The sequence below is a fragment of the Balaenoptera acutorostrata genome, chromosome 3, assembly GCF_949987535.1.
Source record: "Balaenoptera acutorostrata chromosome 3, mBalAcu1.1, whole genome shotgun sequence".
Lineage (NCBI taxonomy): Eukaryota > Metazoa > Chordata > Mammalia > Artiodactyla > Balaenopteridae > Balaenoptera > Balaenoptera acutorostrata.
In genome coordinates, this window is record NC_080066.1 from 63,550,032 (window position 1) to 63,564,766 (window position 14,735).

Sequence of the window (14,735 nt, forward strand, 5' to 3'; positions counted from 1 at the left end):
GACAGTGATGTTTCTGGAAACACCTGGTGGCCTATAGCGGGCACGGAGTCAGGGCCCTCTGATTGGAGGCTGTTGAGGTGGGCACCAGAGGGCTGTGCTTTCTTTATCTCTGTCTCCATCTGTTTCTCTTGTATTTTCCCTCCCTCCTGTGGTCCAAAGATCTGGGTGGGGCTCAGACTCTCAGGGACCTGGGTGATCTGCCTCCCAGGTTGGGCTCGGTGTCACTCTGGTTTATGGAGGCCAAGCCCAGGCTCCTGGGCTTTGTGATGCCAACACCCTGAGCTGCCGTTCTTGCTACTAGGTGCTACTGACGTCAGTAGTGTCCATACTCAGGCGACCACTGCTGGCAGCTGCCTCCTGCTCAGGACCCATCACCTGCCGCCAGGTGGTGCCCAGGGAGCCGAGGTTGGGCCTGAGTTTCTCAGCCTCACCAGTCTGCAGACCTCCTCCTGGGCCAGAGCCTGGGGGCAGGACCAAGGCTCCAGGAGCCCCAGGGGACTTTGGAACATCTGCTCCAACCTCCTCTGCTGACCGAGGAAGGGACTGGGGCCCAGAGAAGGGAAGGGAGTTCAAGATCATTTCAAGGAGGTGGTGAGAGTGCTGTGAGCGCAGGGGATAGTGTGGAGCTGGGCTGACAGGCGGAGGGTATGTGTCCTGTGGCTGTGGGGTGCTGAGGGGGCTGAGGGTGTAGCCATCATGAAAGGAGCAGGGCTGGGGCAGAGGAGGGCCCACGCCATGACCACATCCTGATTTGCCTAGGACTATCGGGTTTAGCACTGCAAGTCCTATGTCCCGGGACCCCTCAGTCCTGGGCAAACAGGGATGGTTGGACACCAGAAGACCATGCCAGGCACACTCACAGGACCAGATTCACAGGTGTCTCTGCTATACTGCCAGCCCTTTCTGAAGGCCCCTCACCTGTTCCATTTGACCCTCAGAGGTAGGTAAGGCAGGTAAGCAGCTCTCTTCTATTACAGACAGAAAAATCAAGGCTCAGAGACACAAAGTGCTCCAAGTCACCCTGGCAAGGCATGGGAGAGCCAGCACCTCTCCGCCTGGCTGGGAGGGAAGCAGTCCCTGGGCTGGGAAGCCTGCCCTCCTGTCACCCGAGCCCCAACCTCCGCTGCTGTGTGACCTGGAGGACCCACAGCTTCTCTGGCCTTCCTTCTTCTCCTCATCCTTGAAATGGGGCCCTTTGTCCAGGGGAGCTGAAGTCAACCTACCAGGTTAAATGGCGGTGAGGACAGCTGGGGAAGGGGACACTAAAAAACCAGGAGGTGAGGGGGATCAAGGGATCATTCTGGGTTCAGCAGACTCAGGAGAGGGAGAAAAACAAAAGTGTTATGCTCAGAGCAGGGCAGGCGTGTGGGGACCGACCGCGAAGGGGAGAGATGAAGGGAGGGGTTTAGGCTTTCAAACAGAGAATGAAAGAAATGAGTTATTCCAGTGTGGTGAGGTTGGAGAAACTCCACTGAATCTTTAAACAACCTTTGTCAATTATTCATCTGCTGGTATGAGGGCCCTCTGGTCTGCCACAAATCTCCTCTGAGCAGTGGAGGAAAGGAAGGAGGGAGGGGAAAAAAAGGGGGCGGGGGGGAGAGAGAGAGAAAGAGAGGAAGGCAAATATTTACTGGCTACTGTGCACCTACTCTGTCACTCCTGCCTGCCGGGGAACTCCCAGAGCTCAGAAGCTTGGCCTCTTCCCACCCCACCTGCCTCAGGACCCTGCACTGCAGGGCATGGGGCTGGGCACCTAGTGGAGGGGGGGGTGTCTCTTTTCCTGGCTGATTGGAGGAACAGCTGATACAGCTGCTGGGGAAAGGGAATCTGCGCAGTGGCAAGGGTTTCACAAGCCCTGGTGAATGGAGCTGGCTTGTCTGGAGGCTGCGTGGAACCCCTCATCTCACCGGCTCTCACCGGTGTCAGAAGACATTGCCTGGCTCAGCATGAGGTGGGCTCAGGGAATCTAGCGGGTGAGTGGGGAATGCTTACAAGTTGTTTAGTGTTTGGAGAGTTACCATGTGTGGGATGCCTCTGAATATCTCATTCTTCACCCTCACTTAAAAGCCCACCTCTTCCAAAAAAGACTCCCTGGGCTGCTCAGAAGGGAGGTGAAGGCTTCCTCTAGCTGTGCCCGAGCCTTACACTTGACCCAAGGTCATACCCACAAGATCCTGACCCTGGTGGGTCCACTCAGGACTGGAGCTTTGCACCCACTTTGATAGAAAGGAACTTGAAAGGCCTATGTCAAAATCAGGTGCCCCGGATAAAGGGAGGAAGAATTGACTGGATTGAAGGCAGATCCGAGGGCACAGTGTGGGTAAGGGCGTCCGGGGGCAGGCCCCAGGGCAGCAGCGAGCATTCGTGGCATCCTATCCGAGGGTACAAACCCTGGTCTCCTCCACTCCTTTCTCTGTTCCCAAGGTGATCCTTTCTCCAGAAAGTGTTCAATTTTCTATTAAGCTCTGTAGGAAATCAGTGGCAGAATTGTTTCTTGGGCTCTGGGGAGTGTGCTACAAGACCAGACACAGACTAATGCACTCCTGGAATCAGGTGCTGCAGACACAGACTAATGTACTCCTGGAATCAGGTGCTGCTGAGAGGCTCACAGCCCGGATACAGTGGCCGAGAGCTGAGGGACACAGTTAATCGTTTGCTCACTGCACAATCACTGTCATGTCACTGGGGCCCGCTGCTACACCCCCAGGCTCTGCTGCTGGTGGCCACTCTCTGACCGCACGTCCAGGAGTCACACACCTTGCGACAGTGCCATTGCCACCCAGATGTGTTCTAGTGCAGTCAGGTATTTTCCATGTTCTGTGACTCTGTCTACAGTGTACACGCTGTATTTCGTGCTCATTGCCGTGTTCTATGGCTGCATCTTCCTGTAATGCAGTGTTGTGTGATATCATTGTATGGCTTGGGTCTATTGCTATGCAACTACACTCCACTGCCCCTTCACCGTGTCCTATAGCTTGTCATTGTGTCTGTTGGTCGCATGAGCTCGCGGACTGCTATGTAATTTTGTTTGGTTGCTATGGAACAGTGACCCATTGCTTCACGCTACCTGTCACGGAGCTGTGTGCTGTTGCTACCCACCCACGTTCTAGTGTTTGTTACTGGGCTCTACTGGCCGCATGAATGTTTGTCTGGCCCCTACCCTGGTCCTTCTGGGCTCTGCCTAGGGGCTTGGAACTGGAGCTGGCGGCTGAGTCTCTAGGACCCAACCGAGGCAGAGGTGGGAATAGTCAGCATGGTAAATCTGTGCTGACAGAGAGACAGAGAAGAATGATGCATTGGAGGACTGAGGCAGGGGTGGAGGGTAAATAGAATGAAGCCAAAAGCCAGGAACAAGGAGGGAATAGGCTGGAGGCTGGTCCTGGGACAGACTGGGACGGGCAAGGGAGAGGGGCTGGCCTGCTGGGCCCCAAAGCCTTTACCTACATCTGTGTAGGGTCAGGCCTGGCCTGGGCCCTGGAGCCCAGAGATGAGGAAGGTGGTGGCTGAGTGTACCTAACTCAACAGCAAGCTAGGGAGAGCAGCCAGTGCTTGCGACCTTGCCAGGTGCCCAGCAAGGGGAGGGTAGAGGGACCAGCCCCCCAGTGGAGTGCTGGGGTGATACCCAGAGAGGGCATGCTTGACTTAGTTCTCCATATAGACACAGCTCACAACATCTCTGACAGGGTAAAGGGCAGCCTTGAGCCCCCTTGTTCATACTCAGAGCCTCCCCAAATCCTGTCTTAGTGCCCTTGGGCCACTTATTTCTCCTCCTGCCCTCTGTTTACTCAAGCCCTTGCTCAAAAACGGTTCCTCCTCATGGCTAACCTTGACTTCTCAAATGCAGTCTAGTTTCATCTCCATGGTTTAATCCTTTAGAGAAGGTCCACACTAGCTGGCCTACTACCCAAGTTATTATGCTTTAAATATTAAAGGATATGAAAAGTTTATATACTGTTTGAATTGCTCACCTATTGGATCCATCCTATATGTCAAGGCCCTTCCCCCTCAGCTCTGCTTTTTTCTCCTTCTTTCCCCCATTATCACCATCAACAATATCACCATTGCATTTTATAAGCAGAATGAAGATTCCAACTCAGCCGATTCCAACCCTTTCTACATCTTACCTCCCCAAGCAAATATATAATATTAAGTCATCTCTAATTTCTCTCAAATAATCCAGACCCTGAGACCCACTGACCTCCATCCACTCAGACCTTGGATCCTTTGCCAAGCAGAAATGTTCACTAGACTCCAAACCAGAGAGGGCCTGCCATGCACGGTACCAGGAGTGGGGCCCATACTGCTCCCTCCTTGACCCTGCTGGGTCCAGCACCCAGTGGCTGAGATGAGAGGCTCATCCTGCTCCCCAGGGTAGTGTGAGGTCTGCATCCGGCGGTGAGGTGAGGGCCTCCCTGGGTGATGCCTGAGGCTTGGCTGGCTCGGCACCCCAGGGGAGGCTCCTGGAGCTGGAAGGGTGAGGGGAGGAGAGAGCCCTGAGCTCTCTGCAGGGTTGTGACCAGGGAGGGAATGCCTTCATCTTTCCCCTTCCTTCCTGTCTGCCTTTCCCCTTCCATGGCTCCTTCCCTTTTCCTTCCTTCTCTGGCCTTTCCCCCTCCTTCTTTCTCCCCTGCACTACCTCTGCTCAGAGGCACAAGAGGGGCATCACGAGGCCGGGCCGTGGAGGCAGCAGGCATTGGTTTATTCATGCTGCCCAAAGTCTCCAGTGGCAGGTGTGAATCTTTATTTTCAACCCAACTGATGGCTGAGCTGGCAGGTCAGGCCCGGGAGCCGCCTTCCCGAGGGGCAGAGGTGAGAGGAGTGAGTGTAGAAGATGGCCTCGGGGTGCTCTGGACCTGCCAGGGAGGGTCCCGCTTGGGGTGGGCAGGGGCGCTCCATGTGGGAGCACCCTGGGCACACCCAGCAGACAGCACCCTTCCTATTCGTCCGATGGGACATGTTCCAGGAAGGTGCAGTAGTGCCAGGGGAAGATGCGAAGGCTGTTGATGGAGACGGTCAGGTCCTGGGAGGAGGAGGCCCCGGGCTTCCCTATGGGCTGGTGGCCTTGGCTCCGGCCTTTTCTCAGGATCTTCCGGAGCAGCGCTCCCCATGGGATCCACTGTGGAAGAAGGGAAGAAGTCACGTATAAATTCACCCATGGTGGTTGGGACAGGACTTCAATTGGAGCCTTTGACTGGACTGTCTTTCTTGTGGCCTGTCCTGGAGTTTTCTGCATCAAGGGGCTAGGACTCGGCACTGAGCCCTCACCAAATTAAGGCATCACCTTGGCTGGCTGCCTGCACCATCCCTTTCCCAGCATCTTGTCAACTGGTAACGGGAAGCCAGACCAACTCCCACAATCAAGGGTAGAGACTCTGTGACCAAAGACAATATCCTCTTTGCTTTGAGTCTTACTTTCCTCTTTCGAAAGTTAACACTAATCTTTCCAGGGCTTCCCACTACCCAGAGGACAAGCTCTCGAGTTGATGGCTACTTGAGTCAGAGGAACCCAGTCTTACAAGTGTTGCAGGGGTTGTTTTGAAAGAAATCACCTGAGAGTTCCATTCAAAGGTGAAGAAACTCTGTAAGACGAAGACCCCACACCTTCCACCAGTTTAGGGTGACTCATATATAGAGTGTGCCTAAAGGGAAGGTCCACTTGCCACCCGAGGAGTGAACAACTCACAGGTGGCAGGCAAGCCCCTTTTCCAGGCCCCATCCCCACTCTGGCCTTCCTGGCCCTGGAGGGGAGACACTCACCATTTCTTGGGACATCTTGGGCACCTGAAGCTCTTCCTCTGCTTCCTGAGAAGTGGATGTGTTGGAGCCAATTGTGGAGCTCACTGTGGCCTTGGACCAGGACTCACGGATGGTACCTATCTTCTCGTCTAAGATCTTGGGGTCCAGGATGGGCAGAACCTTGCTGTTGTTTGGTGTCAAGAAGTTTTCCGGCCTCTGGGAAGAGAAGGTGCAGAGACATTGCTCTGTGCCTTTCTACCATCAGTGTGCCTTTCTGCATCCCCCAAGCCGCTCCTCCTCATGGCTCAGGAAGCCCTGCCTGCCTGGGCCCTGTCTACCTCCCACCACCTGCCCCCTTGCTCACTGCACTCTAACTACACTGTCCTTGCCTTTTCTCCAACAAGCCGAGCTCGTTCCTGCCTCAGGGCCTTTTTATCTGCTGATCTCTCTACCCGGAGAGCCTCTCGGGTCATTACATGCCTGTCCCCTTCTCATCATTCAGGTCTCAGCTCAGATGTGATCTTCTCAGAGAGGCCTTTCCTTTGAGATAGAGGCCCACCCCACCTAGAGTAACCCCTCCTCCAATATACTCTATTCACATTATTCCATTTTACTATGTTCACAGTACTTACTCTACCAGAAAATTCATTTCCAAAAAATGTGTTTACATGTTAACTGTCTGCCTTGCTCCTCCACTCTCCACACTCAAATGCAAATTACCTGTAAGCTGGGAACTCATTTATCCCTAGTGTCTGCCTCATTGTAGGAACTCAAGAAATATATGTTGAAAGAATAAACAAACCATGCCATCTATGACTCCCACCCTTGGTGCAGTAACAACAGATTCGAAAATCTCCATGCTTCTTTGCCACCCTTTGCTGTGTAGACTTGCTTTCCATTCCATCTCCTTGTCATCCTCTCATCTTCTCACCCATTAAACAGTGTCTCTTCTCTCTCTGCTCTGATGGGCCTCCTTCTCCATCCATGTTCTTTTTCCTAATTCTCTTCTTCCTCTCTTGACATGACTGCCACTCTCATCTCTGCTTGTTGAGAATTTAACCCCACTCAGATACCAGCCCTTCCAGGATGCCTTCAGGGCCTCCACCCACACTTGCTCAAAGCTTTTCCGGGTTCTCCCAGCCCAGCAGCTGGCTCTCTCTGCTCTCACACTGTCCTCTAATTCCAGGCTTATTTGCCATTTTTGTTTTTTTGACAAAACTTTAAGTTCCTCGGGCTTAGGGACATGTCTTATACTCCCTCTGGGGAGAGGTTATTTGAAAGCTCTGTTGGAAATCCATGGTTAGCCCCCCAAACGTGCCCATTGTTCAAAGAATCATGCAGACTCAGGTTTGTAGGGACCTCAAAGATGACCCGCTTCCACTCTACATCAGCTGTTAGAATCCTGTCTTGGCCACACAGTAACACTGTCTAGAGTGTTGCGTTAGAAAGAAGAAAATAGAACAATGGGCACAGTGCCAACCAAGATAGATGTGCTCAGGGTTAGAAGTGCCCAAATGTCTGACCCTGAACAAACAGAGAGAATGAGTGCAGGTGGGCCTCTCTTTAAGTGGATGCTCTATATGAAAATCCACACCTATGAACCAGATGAATCAGGACAAGGACCCTTCTATTTACCTCTAGGATCCTTTAAATAACTACCCTTTAAAAATAAATTTGGTGTTCAGAAATTCATTAACAAGAAACATTTTCAGTCTTGCATCAATAGATTAAGGGACATTCATACAAGTACAGAGGTATCCAGTCCAGTTGGGGCCTCATCCTCCCTTCCCTCTACCATCAAATAGGTACCGGGAGAAAGCTGCTATATGAAGACTCTTGGGGTGGGAAGAGTGAAGCATTGGGTGACTCTGAGGCTGACTTTGGCACTGACTGCACTTTATAACCAAGACTTCTGGGGCTGTTTTGTCCCTGGGTATTAGACCTGGCTGTCTCTCTCACCTGCTCCTCTCAGTAACTTTCATTCATTCGGAGGCTTCCCACTGAACATGCCCTCTGTACAGCATCTGAGTCAGATGGTTTGGGGTTTTCTAGTTGTCTGTGTGTTTTAGATAAGAAAAAGCACCACATCTGTCTCCTGTTCAGAACAGCTGAACACGATTGGCTGTAGCAGAAAAACTACAGAATGTATATTAGATGGATGGGTGGGTGGATGGATGTCGGAGAGAGGGAAGGAAGAAATAACTAGCCAAGGCAAAGACCAACTCGCCGTTGACCAGGTGGCCCCTGGGGTGGGGTGAGATGCTGATTCAGGACCTGTAATGACATTTCTCCTCATTTCCAGGCAGAAAGCCAATCTTGATGCCCTGGATTTCATAGACTGCCATCTAATCCAGTTAGGGGAGGAAGTAGAAGTAATGAAATCAAGGGAGAGGTCTCCAGAGGCACCCTCATCAGTTCTGAAAGCAGGGACACACTGCTGAGAGAGTCTCTTCCTCCACAGCCTGTCACCCTGACATCCACCCTGCGTGGCCCCAGTACCAAGTGGGTCAGCTCAGTGACACAGAGCTGACACTTACTGGGCCCCTGATCAGAACTGGGCACTCACTAACTTTATGTGGATTCTGAAATTTATTATGTATAATTAATTTAATTTCATCACAAAGATGAAATAAAAATGAGACGGACCCCTCAGTCCAGACCACCCCATGAGTCTCCGGTGGGCAGGGGTGTTGTTCCAAGAAGGAGGAAAGGAAAGGCAGAGTATCTATGGACTTCAGTCTATTCTGCCCATCCCACCCCCTCCTGACCCCCAGCTGCTCTTCCTGTAGCTTCTACCAGACTCAGTGGTCCTGCTCTGCCCTCTCCACGGCTGGCTCTGGCCTATACCTGCTTCCACAGCTGCTTCATGAGAGTACCTCCCCAGCCCTCACCCCTGCATGTCTCCCAATGAACTTTGCCAGGATCTATCCCAGCCTGGGGCTTGGGGTAAGATGGGTGGGTGACTTTTATAGAAAAGTCTTTACACTTCCACATAATGCAGGCCCCAAAGGGAAGGTCAGAGGCAGTTGTTCTAGACATGCGAGGTAAGGGGTCCCAGGAGGACCACAGTGCCTCACATAGCACTTAAATTCTCTCTATTGTTCCCTTACATTACCTGTCCAGACTCATCAGCTTCAGTCTGCCTACATTTTGGGGAGGGGCTTGTGCCCCCCTCCCCTTGCTCCTCATGGGAGGGACCTTGTCTGAGACTACAGGGAGGAGTCAGGTTGCTGGAAGTGGTGGGTCAGGGTGGAGAATGGGGGAGAAACAATGCTAAAATGGGGATGGAAAGAGGGGGGATCTCTGGGGACTAGCTCTTCCGTATTCGGGCCCAGCCTTGCCTTGCTCTCCCGTCTTCCTCCAGGTGGGGGAGGAGGCTTCTGGCTCACCCCACAAGCCTGCTTATTTGCTTTTCTATTTGGCAGGCTTTGCCCTGCCTGCGGAGGCAGCTTGGGGCTGACAAGTGGCCCCTCGCTCTGTGACTCCGTGGCTACAGCGCACCCTGCTTCATTAGGACTGTAATTAGGAGACCTACTTTGAAAGCTCAAAGTGATGCATGACCGCGCACAGGCTCAGACTCAGCGCCCAGCCCACGGCTCCTTGTCCTGCTGCAGCTGTCCCACACCGCATGAGCGCATGGTGGGGAGAAGACACCCCTTCTTCTTCCTTCTCAGCCCTCACTGTTGCCTGCAGAGGGTCTGTTGAGACAGACCAGGCCAATAGCATAACAGACTCGAGGATTCTTGGGTCACCTGTTTCCCCCTCCTCCTCTAACATCTTCTGCCTCCCTCCTACCCAGTCCATCCCCTAGGTCCCTGATCATGCAAAATGCAGCAGTTCCAGCCTGCCCTGGCAATTACAGACTAGCCGAGCTGCAGCTGCTGTCCTCGGTGCTGAAAGTGCCCGTCTTGCGGCCTGCCTGCCTCTCGCCCCGCCCTGAGCCTTCTTGCTGGAGCGCACAGGCTCTTAATTCAATTAGCTGGCCCTGAACCCTCCCCAGGGAGCCTGGAGCGGAAACTGACAAATTCTGTTTAACAAAGACATTTGTCCCCCACCCCGCTGGCTTTGGGCTCTGCCTGCCTGTATCCTGCTCATTAGGTATCTAACAAAGTGCGTCCCAAGAAATCTGCTTCCAATCGCTAGTAATTCAGGAGGCCTGATGCAATTTTCTCCCTGATAAGGGTGTCTCGCCCGCTGGCAAGTGCCATAATAAGCCCTGTGCAGCGGATCCCCCATCAGTCGCTGCTTTGTCATTTCCTGTGGCTGCAGTTGTAGGTTCTTATCTCTTCAGCTGAAGGAGTTTCAACGGGTCCCTCCAAGGGGGCTTGCTGCCTCCCCTGCATATCGTAGGCCTCATTTATGACAAGCCATGTGGTCTTGCAGCTGCAGTGGGGTTTGAAGCTCTGAGTCTGTCTGCCAGCCAAGAAGGACCCAAGTGTTAATCCTCATTGGGGCCATGATTCATTCTCCTGAAAATGGTGTCAGAGGGTTAATCTAAAAACAAGTTGTGGCACCAGAGGAGGGGAGCCAATGAGAAAGACTTTTTTTTAAAATTCTGGCAGGGATTTTATTTATTTATTTATTTATTTTTGGATGTAAGTACCATTCTTTTATTTATTTATTTATTTATTTATTTATGGATGTAGGTACCATTTTATTTATCTACCTATTTATTTATTTATTTATTTATTTATTTATTTTTGGACGTAGGTACCATTCTTTTATTTATCTATCTATTTATCTATCTATCTATTTATTTATTTATTTATGGCTGTGCTGGGTCTTCGTTGCTGCACGAGGGCTTTCTCTAGTTGCGGGAGTGGGAGCTGCTCTTCGGTGCGGTGCACGGGCTTCTCATTGCGGTGGCTTCTCTTGTTGCGAAGCACGAGCTCTACGTGCGTGGGCTTCAGTAGCTGTGGCTCGCAGGCTCTAGAGCACAGGCTCAGTAGTTGTGGCACAGAAGCTTACTTGCTCCGCGGCACGTGGGATCATCCTGGACCAGGGGATTGAACCCGTGTCCCCTGCGTTGGCAGGCAGATTCTCAACCACTCTGGCAGGGATTTTAGTATTAAATAGAGCACTGCTTATGGCTCAGTGGATGGGCTGTGGGCTCACTCTTGTTAGCCTGGAACCTGGTCTTTCTGCAGTTAATCTTTTCCCTTGGGTTCCCCCTATTCATATCTAGAGAGACCCTTCCAACATATAGGTCAGATCACATCCTACTGCTGCTCAAAGATCTTCCTTAGCTTCCTATTACTCTATGATGAAGTCTATACCCTGTATCCTGGCGTTCAGGCCCTCCAGAATCTAGGCCCCGTCTAACCCTCCAGTCTCACCGCCCACAACAGCTTCCTCATGTCCCATGTACTCCAGACACTGTCGTGTTTCCATGGCTTTGCACTCGTGGTTCCCTCTGCCAGAAGCACCTTTGCCTTGCCTATTTCCAAGCCACTCTTTGAGGCAGAGTGCAAACCATGCTTCTCTATGACTCTTCCCCTGACAATGCAACTACCTCAACTAGAACCCTTAGCAAGATGAATAGTGATGATCTTTTGGGATGCTTTACTGCTTGGCACAGGTTAAGGATCTAACAAATGGTTGATGAATTCATGCCTGAATGACCTTGGCTGGACCAAGGGTACACATGGTTTGGCTAAAAAGAGGTCTAAGGCTGTGGTAGTCTGGCTTTGAGATGGGGAAAAAACCCAAGAGCGGCCCCCAATTTCTGAGAAGTCTGGTCTGGAAGCTTCTGCCCTTTCTTACTTCCTCTCCTCCCCCTTCTTCAATCCATCAGCTATGCATTTGGTTCATGCGGAGAGCAGAGCAGGCCAGGGGAAGGCCCAAATGTCCAGTTCCTTAGTCATCCCTGCATCCTGACTCAATCCACTCCATCTATGGCTGGGAGTCACAGGCTCACATTGTCAAGGCAACACAGGGTGGTTGATGAGGCATTCCGGATGAGCCTGCAGTGTGGCTCTGGGTCCATTCCTGCCCACCCTGGCCTGGGAGCTCACAGGCCAAGAAGCAGGTCTTCATTTTCTCTATCTCCTCTGTAGCCCCCAGCTCAGGGCTCTGGCCTCTAGAGAGATGATTGTCTGTCTCTTCTCCATTTCTTCATTCTCTGAAAAATTGCTGTGAGACCAAATGTGCTGGTGACGTTCATCTTCAGCACTTGACAAGGCCTCCTGATGTCCTTATGGATGTGAATCTGGTGGAACAGCTATCATGAGGGGCAGGTGCCGAGTGATGGATTAGCAGGGCTCTGTCATTCCCCTCCCCCTGTCGTCATCCCTGATGAGTTCAGCATGTTTGTCAGCAACTTGGGTGAACAATAGTAAGCGCTCCCTTTACTGAGTGTCTGCAAGACCCTTTGCTGGGCACTTACACACGCTCCCTTATTCAATTTTCACTGCATTTCTGGCTGGTAGGGATCACAACCCCTTTCTATGGATAGAAAAGTAAAACTCATGGTGGCTACAATCATGTGGAAGATCCAGAATTCAAACCCAGATCTAAGGATGCACGCTTTTTAGTGCACATTGCAGCAAAGTGTCCTAACTACATGCACAGGTGACCCGGAGCTTGGGGTAGGGGTGGAGGTGGGGCTGTGAATGTGTGACGCATGATGAAATCAGGGTCCAGAGTGATCTCAAGCCCAGACAATATGCTGAGACAAAGAAGGTGAGTTCAAAATAGAGCAGCAGAGGTTCAAGGTGAAGGTGTGCCACCTGACAGCGGCTCACATACCAGACAGGACTCCCAGGCTCTAAATGGACCCCACAACCTTGGTTAGGAATAAAGCGAATGATAGACTTTGGCTGCACCAAAGGGGAGAATGTGTTTGCAGAAAAAGGATGATAGTCCTATTCTACCCACCAATACTGATCCAGCTCCACAGTTTGGGGGGACACTTTAAGAGGAGTGTTGTCAAGATGAGACAACCAGGAGGATGAGAAGCGGAAACCCAGTGTGACAAAGAGCAGCCAGAGGGAGAGTTGGTCAGGCTGCAGATGACACAACTAGTTTGCAAACAGCAACAGGGCCGACCTGGGCATGGGCGCTAACTTCTCTGGAGCCAGTCTCAGGAAGGAAAAGGCAGGATTTGGGGAGGCAACTGGAGAGAGATAGGAGGAAGAGGTCTACCATGGAGCTGATAGAAGCTGGAGAGGGCTTCCTGAGAGGAAATGAGGTCCCTGTCACAAGAAGTGAGCAAGCAGAGCCTGTAAAACCCTGTGTGTTGGAGGGAGTGTCAAATGCCCTCCCTGAAGTGGGGAGCATGGGGGGAGTTGCATCATAACCAAGAAATGGTTGTGGGAGCATGGAGCACTGCTGGGAGGGGTTCAGGCATTGTGAAAAGCAGTCAGGAGCCTCTTATGGTGGGATGGTGAGCCCTGACCCAACGCTGAGCATCTGTGAGCCAAGGGCCAGGCTGGCCCCGGAAAGGCACGGGCTCTCCCCTCTCACTCATCTGTCCCCAGCTTCCTTGGGTCGTATGGGTTGATCTCTGAATTGGGCCTAGAGTCTGGGCAGGTGGGGAAAAGGGTACCTGTGAGCTGGGGAGGGATAGGTCTTTTCCTCTGTCTCCTGCCATGTGGCCTGGGAAAGTGGGAGGACAGGGAGGCAGGGGGCGCAGGGTGAGGTTGGGGGCCTGCGCGTAGGGCAGGGAAGACAGGCAGGGATGTTGTGAGGTTGAAAGAGGGGAAAGGGTATTTTTCTCTGGATTCATCATTATCCTTACGGTAGTGTTTTCAGAGCTGGAGTCTTGGGGGTGGAACAGAAGCTCCCAGCGGATGGAAGCAGCTGAGGAGACTACTGGGCCACCCTGGACACTGGGCCTTCTGGGCGGCTGCGCTTGGTGAGGAAATGGAGGATGGCTTGTGTTGGGGCTTCTCTGAAGACCAGCCCAGGGCTGACATGCGTGGCTTTCCAAAAATCCATGAGAATTCACCAGAAGTCAGCGCGTTTCTGCCTGTGCCCTGCCCTCCACTCCACATTTGCTAAACAGTCACTTGTCCCCACTCCGGGCTGGTCTCCAGAGAGAGTGGTTTGAATAAAAACACCCGGCAGCCTTTCACATGGCATCAAAGACCTGCCCGCACCCCCTCTCCCTTGAGGAGAACAGGGAGGGGAGGGTCAGATGGGACTGTGGGAGCCGCCCCGTCCCTCAGTGGGGGATAGCAGGGCCCACCTCATCCTCTCCTTAAAGGCACCCTCTCTGTGCCAAATCCAAGGAAGCAGTGGGTTTTGAATCCTCCAGCATCTCTCAAGTCTGTGGGCTAAGGAGAGGGGGCTGCTCATCTGAGAGGCTCTGCCTCTGCCTGGTGCCCTGGCACCCTGCCTGGGCAAGACCCTGGATCCCAAATCCCAGCCCCAAGAGGGCACCTGTTGCTGAACACCCAGATGACAGCATGGACTTGTCCCACCTCATGGGGAGGCACATTTCCAGGCAAGGAGGCAGGAGTCGACACAATGAGCACCTACTGTGTGCACACCGGGCTATAATCCACATAGTCAGCCTAGGAAACCTGGTCAGTTGTCTCACTTCAAAGAGGTTGTCTGCAAGCTGGAGGGCACCCAGGATGCTGTGGGATCTTGAAACCAGTTCATTAGAAGAGGCAGACTGCTTAGCCCGGAGAATCATAGACTCCTGGGGGACAAGATCACACTCTTCAAAGAGAAGAGGCCAAGATCAGAGGGTGAATGGAAGAGACTAAGGGTTTATTCGTGTTTGTATATATGAAGTAGTCATAGGCTCGTGGGTTTTCAGAGGCTAATGGACCTCCAAGGTGAACTCCCACTGAACACGGAATAAAGGGAAGTTTTCTGTGTATACACAGATGTCTGTGTTTTTCTAGCTTTTTGTAGCTATATGTAGTTATACATGTATGTACTCATCTACACACACAACCCTAGCTTAAGGCAGAACACTCTGAGCAGCAGGTGTCCATAGAGAAGTTCCATCAGAGGGAAGAAGCTTAACCCATCACCAGCAGAACCAG

At 52.2% G+C, this 14,735-nt stretch overlaps 1 protein-coding gene across 1 annotated transcript in view; it reads right to left on the reverse strand.

The window, feature by feature from the left end:
* Positions 1 to 14,735, reverse strand: part of CCDC33 (coiled-coil domain containing 33) — a 116,457-nt gene that overhangs the window by 40,775 nt on the left and 60,947 nt on the right. Inside the window, 1 exon segment of the mRNA XM_057542674.1 lies at positions 5,758 to 5,952. Within this exon segment, the coding sequence (XP_057398657.1) occupies positions 5,758 to 5,952 (195 nt within the window).